The following is a 7118-nucleotide window of genomic DNA, read 5'->3' as shown; positions in this document are numbered from 1 at the left end:
GAGAGTGCTGTGCTAACATTAGCATCTGGTAGGATATACACAGCAGCAATGATCACTGTTGTCAGCTCTCTGGGTATGTAAAAGGGTCTACACTGCACAATCATTACTTCCAGGTCAGGAGAGCTGTGTGTGTGTGTGTGTGTGTGTGTGTGTGTGTGTGTGTGTGTGTGTGTGTGTGTGTGTATGACCCTACTGTTTGTACACCAGTCCATATGAACATGAATACAGAGCCCCCCTCCTCTGCTCTTACCGGAGCTTTTATTCCTGTCGAAGCAGTGCATGGAGCGGCTGGTTAGCTGAACGGCCAAGTCTGGGCTGAGCGGATGTAGCCAGGTTTCCGTGGTAATCATCACACTGCAGTCACGAATGTTCCGGTTGTGTGCCATCAGTAACTCCAGTTTGTCAATTTTGTGGATGATGGGCCTAGCATTTGTGAGGAAGATGCTTGGTAGCGGGGGTTTGTAGGGTTGTTTTCTTAGCCGTGCTAGTAGGTCGCCCCTGCAGCCCCGCTTCTGCCTCCGCTCTCTGCGCCGCCTCCGGCGTCTCTGGCCCAACAACAATCCAGGGTGAGCCCGGTGATCTCGCTATGTCCAGCGGAATGTTGTGGAGCCGCTGGTAATCCGTCGTAATATCCACACGACACGAGAATCCCACCTTCCTCAACATAGCTGGGGTGTAGATTTGTTTTATCTCACTCACACACACTTGTACACACAAAAACATCCATACCATTACGAAAACTATACGCCGAATCCGAGAGCTCAGAGCCGCTGCATCCTTGCGCGCCGCCATCTTATGTATAGCTTACTTTTATTACTGGTGTTTATGACTAATGTACTACTCCTCTTATTTGATTTTGTTAATCGTACTGTTTGTTTATTTTTTTTCTTTGCATGGCCAGAAAGGATCGGTCTTAACTGTGTTTACTTCAACTATAATCACTTCTGATAGTGCAGTTTTTGTTGTTCTTTAATAACCAACAGTAAGATGATTTACATTAAGATGTAACTGACCTGTGGGTATGTGCTTTCAGGTGAGCGTGTAGGAGGATTTACAGTTGTGTGTAAGGATGCTGAGGAGGCCAAGCGAGTGGAGTCCCAACTGAAGATTCTCATTCGTCCCTTCTACTCCAACCCCCCCATCAATGGAGCTCGCATTGCTTCAGCCATACTTAACACACCTGAACTCTACAAAGAGTGGTATTAATTCGGAATAAATTCCATAAAAATGCAAAAGGGTAGAAAACGTAGCAGAATAACTGGTTTTTCTCCCACTTCACTTTTTCATAGTTTTTGATCAGTTTACGTTGTGCATCACGTTGAGGAAAACAAAGCCTAGAAATACGAGGCTATGCATTAAAGACTTTAAATGCTGACAGATTGATAAAATACATGAATCAACAAACTTCATAAAAGTGAAGTTTAAATCTCACTTGGCTAGATAACGCATATGCAGTACTGACACATACAGTGGTGCTTGAAAGTTTGTGAACCCTTTAGAATTTTCTATATTTCTGCAAAAATATGACCTAAAACATCAGATTTTCACACAGGTCCTAAAAGTAGATAAAGAGAACCCAGTTAAACAAATGAGACAAATATTATACTTCGTCATTTATTTATTGAGGAAAATGATCCAATATTACATATCTGTGAGTGGCAAAAGTATGTGAATCTCTAGGATAAGCACTTAATTTGAAGGTGAAATTAGAGTCAGGTGTTTTCAATCAATGAGGTGACAATCAGGTGTGAGTGGGCACCCTGTTTTATTTAAAGAACAGGGATCTATCAAAGTCTGATCTTCACAACACGTTTGTGGAAGTGTATCATGGCACGAACAAAGGAGATTTCTGAGGACCTCAGAAAAAGCATTGTTGATGCTCATCAGGCTGGAAAAGGTTACAAAACCATCTCTAAAGAGTTTGCACTATACCAATCCACAGTCAGACAGGTTGTGTACAAATGGAGGAAATTCAAGACCATTGTTACCCTCCCCAGGAGTGGGGGAACAACAAAGATCACTCCAAGAGCAAGGCATGTAATAGTTGTCGAGGTCACAAAGAACTCCAGGGTAACAGGGTTGCAAGGAGAAAGCCACTGCTCTCCAAAAAGAGCATTGCTGCTTGTCTGCAGTTTGCTAAAGATCACGTGGACAAGCTGGAAGGCTATTGGAAAAATGTTTTGTGGACGGATGAGGCCAAAATAGAACTTTTTGGTTTAAATGAGAAGCGTTCTGTTTGGAGAAAGGAAAACACTGCATTCCAGCATAAGAACCTTGTCCCATATTTGAAACTTGCTGGTAGTAATATCATGGTTTGGGCCTATTTTGCTGCATCTGGGCCAGGACAGCTTGCCATCATTGATGGAGCAATGAATTCTGAATTATACCAGCGAATTCTAAAGGAAAATGTCAGGACATCTGTCTGTGAACTGAATCTCAAGAGAAGGTGGGTCAGGCAGCAAGACAACGACCCTAAGCACACAAGTCGTTCTACCAAAGAATGGTTAAAGAAGAATAAAGTTAATGTTTTGGAATGGCCAAGTCAAAGTCCTGACCTTAATCCAATCAAAATGTTGTGGAAGGACCTGAAGCGAGCAGTTCATGTGAGGAAACCCACCAACATCCCAGAGTTGAAGCTGTTCTATATGGAGGAACAGGCTAAAATTCCTCCAAGCCGGTGTGCAGGACTGATCAACAGTTACTGGAAATGTTTAGCTGCAGTTATTGCTGCACAAGGGGATCACACCAGATACTGAAAGCAAAGGTTCACATACTTTTGCCACTCACAGATATGTAATGTTGGATCATTTTCCTCAATAAATAAATGACCAAGTATAATATTTTTGTCTCATTTTGTTTAACTGGGTTCTTTTTATCTACTTTTAGGACTTGTGTGAAAATCTGATGTTTTAGGTCATATTTATGCAGAAATATAGAAAATTCTAAAGGGTTCACAAACTTTTAAGCACCACTGTACTAGTAAACAAATGTATATTGTCATAGTAACACAGTTCTTGCCATCTAAAAAGGATTGCTTTTCTCAGTGAGTTAAAACAAACAAAAGCATGTCACACAAACATGCAAGGAAAAATTACATTTGGGGGAGAGACACTGAGTGGCCAGCGATGGAATTTACAGGCAGCAAAAGGTTTCCAAAGGCTGGGTATGTGTGCACTCACTGTTTCTGTGTGTGTTCACTGCTTCAATGATCGGGCTTATTTTTACACCCAAGTGCTTGATACTTTGGCATCTTCAGGGTTGTTTACAACAATTTAGAAGCGATTCATCCACTAGATCTCAGCCTCAGCAAGTCATATAGCATCTAAGTGCCCTCGCAATCTCGGATTCTCTCACATAATTTCTACTCCGAGCGCGATATTTGAACCTCAGAGAGAGTGAGATGTCAGTGCCCAAGGACATTTGTTCTTCTTTTAAAATAAAATCTGTACATAGTATACAGGTACTGAACAAGTGAATACTCGACCATGTCTTGTATGGATATTCTCTGTCTGTATAAAGGAGTTTATTTTGGGGGTTTGTTAATCTTTTTAAGAACTGTTGTTTACGTGGCTAAGGATTTTCACACATTTTTAAAAATGGCAATTGTCAGTACTGCAATGGCTCATGTTTGACCAGTCATTGTCTACTTGCACCACTCCATGGTTCCTCTCGTACTGGGAGAGTACCTACCCTGAAGTAGGAGCTAAAAAAAGTGTCACTCAGAATGGCATTTAAAGAACTCTGATCATTCTCAGTTCCTGTTGTGTGGGGACATAAAGCAAGCGGACCTTCTTCCAACAGTTCTAAGAACTATGAAAAAGTTCCTCTGGTACGAACGCGCCTATGGTTTGCCAAAGCTGGCGTGGAAGAACTCTAGTGGCTTGCACAGAGCCCTGATTGCAACCCCATTGAACACCTTTGGAACTGAAACACTGACACTGCACCAATTGTCTGACCTCCATAAAGGCTCTTGTGGCTGATTAGGCAAATCCCCATGGCCACTTTCCAAAATATTGTTAAAAGCCTTCCTAGAAGAGTGGAGGTTGTTTTAAAAACACAAGGAGAGCTAAAATCTGGAATGGGATGTTTAACAAGCACATATGGGCATGATGGACGTGGACACAAACTTTTGGCCATGTATTTTGGAGGAGAGTAAACAAAACTTGTTTTTTCCTATTTTATAGGTTGGTTGAGGTGAAAAGCATGGCAGACCGCATAATTAAGATGAGGGAGATGCTTGTCTCGAACCTTAAAAAAGAGGGCTCCACTCACAACTGGCAGCATGTCACTGACCAGATCGGCATGTTTTGCTTCACTGGCCTCAAGCCTGAGCAGGTTAGTCAACTAACAATCAGATTAGCCATCTTTCCTCAGTAGTTCCTTCTAAAATCTCTGTTCCTTTCCTGTTTTTATTCTCCTTCCTCAGGTGGAGCGGCTAATTAACGAGTACTCTGTCTACATGACAAAGGATGGACGCATCTCTGTGGCAGGTGTGACCTCTGGAAATGTGGCCTACCTTGCACATGCCATTCATGCTGTTACCAAGTGAATCAAACACACCTGTAGATGTTGTATACTGTAGTGGCATTTGACTTGCACAAAAAATATCTCCCTTCATTTAACTTGGGCTTTCTCTTGGGAAGCTATGCAAGACTACCCTGTTTGTCAGCTCATCTTGATTGACGTTAGTATTTACCTGTGAAATGGAGAAATTAGTTGAAAGTACTGCACTTGTGAATTTCCCTTTGAATTATGATTGAGAGCAAACTATACTACTATTACAGAGTTCCCAAAGAGCAGTTTATTAGTGGCTCTAGTTTTACTCGAGTTATTAGTATGATTTAATGTTCTCTATTGAAGTGAGTCATCTTAAATGGAATATTATGTCTCCAAAGCAGTTCTGGAAAAAATGTATATTCAGACAAATGCAACAGTTTGAGCCAGCAGGTCTGCCCATTTTTGATAATGCTAAGTTGTGGTATTGAATCTGTAAACTGTTACAAACCTTTCCATCTGATGATTGGCTCCATGTTTTTTGTCCCAGTAAAGTTCCTGGGACTCTAATTATACAAGAAGCAAAAGCACTTTTTAGTAGAGCCTAAGTTCAGGGACCGAGACGAACAGACTAGCTGCAGTATATAATCCGTTATCTACAATTTGTTGTAATATTAAAGCTCTTGTTCAAACCTGATTAAATGTAGTTTGTACATCTACATTACAAATCATAAGTTGATAAACAACAGTTTGGCACACGAGAATAACATTTCTATTATTTCTTTTGCATATCTGATTAATCACTGGTCAGTGTAAATTTATTGTATGTTATTTGGATTTTAATAAGTTTGAATGCATGATAAAGATCTATAAGTACTTGGTTTGGCTGAAACTAGTTAACATTTGTGACTGGGTTGTCTTGATTCAAAAAGCTATCGGGTTTTGGGGGGGGGTTCTCAACTGTCAATTGTGAAATATATGTATAACAACTATAACAGATGCAGTAAACAAATAAAGATGAGCGTATCAAACCTAGAGTTTCCTTGTGGGTTTGCGTGTGAAGATATAGTGCAGTTTCTCTTAAAATTGGGTCCATAACTAATGGCCCTTTTCCACTACCCTTTTTCAGCTCGCTTCAGCCCGACACGGCTCGCGTTTCGACTACCAAAAACCAGCACGACTCAGCTCGTTTCAGCCCTGCTTAGCCCCTAAAACTCGCACCGTTTTGGAGTGGGGCTGAAGCGAGCCAAGCCGTGCCGACTGAGGTTGGGGGCGTGAGCAGACACTCCCCTGTGCACTGATTGGTGAGGAGGAGTGTCCTCACATGCCCACACACGCCCCGCGAGCGCGCTGGGATCTGTAAACACCGCAAACCCGGAAGGAGAAGAATTACGAATTACGAGAATTTCTGAAGCCTTATGCGCCTCGCCTCATCTATACGCTCTTGCCAGTATCTGTTGGCGTTGTCGGTGACAACAAGCCACAGCACCAAGACCAGCAACACTAACGACTCCATGTCCTCCATGTTTATTGTTTACTATTCGGGTCGTGAGACTACCGCTGAAAAGCTCACTGAATCAGTGACACAGAGCATCGTGGACGAGTTCGCGGAGCGCAAGGCTCGTCGTATGCCCTTCAAATAATGCGCGCAGTAGGCTATTGATGTTTTATTATGAGCCATGTACAGTATGTCGCCTAATGTTTTTTTGTTTCTGAGTTACATGTTCGTTTGAAGGACTTAATGTACAAAATAACATAGTTGCACCCCGTAGTGTTGAAATTGGTAAACACAGTGCATTCAGTGAGGTTTGCACCGCCCTCCTTTTATTTCTGACTCTTCCTGTCACCGTTGCAACCTCTGAGCGCTCATTCGTATGCCCTTCAAATAATGTGCGCAGTATAGGCTATTGATGTTTTATTATGAGCCATGTACAGTATCCTAATGTTTTTTTGTTTCTGAGTTACATGTTCGTTTGAAGGACTTGATGTACTAAATAACATAGTTGCACCCGGTAGTGTTGAAATTGGTAAACACCGCAGTTGCGGACATTTTGTAGCCTAAAATGATGTTATGATAAGCTTTAATAAAGGGCCCGGTCATTTGCCCCGCCCCCGGCCCGGCTCTGACTTGTTCCGCCACTGTCACTGATGTCACTGTTTGCGCTGCTTAACGACATCACGTGACGTCCACCCACTTTCGCTAACTCCACCCAATGTGTCCACCCACTTCCAGCCAGCACGGTTCAGCGCGGTTGTAGTCGAAATGCAACTCCAACAGCCCCGCTCAGCTCGACTCAGCACGGCACGGCTCAGCCGCGTTTGTAGTGGAAAAGCGGCATAACTAGAAGGGCATTCGGTAGAGTGTATACCTCCGCCAAGCCATATTAGAATATCCTGGAGCCACATGCATATCTGGCTTTGTATCACAATCTAATCAATTGTTCTTTGGCCCATGGCTCACCTTTCCTCAAAATTTCATCAAAATCTGTTCCCTACTTTTTGAGTTATGTTGGGAACAAGCAAAAACATACCCTCTTCCAACAAAGTTGGCAGAGGTAATTAAACAGCACTTCCAACACTAGCTGCTTTCTGCTAAATTATAGCATAGATCATGACGCGTCTGG

General features: G+C 42.4%; 1 protein-coding gene across 1 annotated transcript in view; it reads left to right on the top strand.

Moving 5' to 3' along the window:
• The window catches only part of got2a (glutamic-oxaloacetic transaminase 2a, mitochondrial), a 15809-nt gene extending 10284 nt beyond the window's left edge, over positions 1-5525 (top strand). The window contains exons 8-10 of the mRNA XM_060923929.1: positions 1034-1199; positions 4185-4335; positions 4427-5525. Of these exons, the coding sequence (XP_060779912.1) occupies positions 1034-1199; positions 4185-4335; positions 4427-4549 (440 nt within the window). The 3' untranslated portion in view covers positions 4550-5525. The remainder of the gene's footprint in view (positions 1-1033; positions 1200-4184; positions 4336-4426) is intronic.
• Positions 5526-7118: the final 1593 nt, after the last annotated feature.

This window comes from Neoarius graeffei, chromosome 6 (assembly GCF_027579695.1).
Source record: "Neoarius graeffei isolate fNeoGra1 chromosome 6, fNeoGra1.pri, whole genome shotgun sequence".
Lineage (NCBI taxonomy): Eukaryota > Metazoa > Chordata > Actinopteri > Siluriformes > Ariidae > Neoarius > Neoarius graeffei.
The sequence above is the reverse complement of the archived record's forward strand: the minus strand, read 5'-3'. Positions and strand labels throughout refer to the sequence as shown.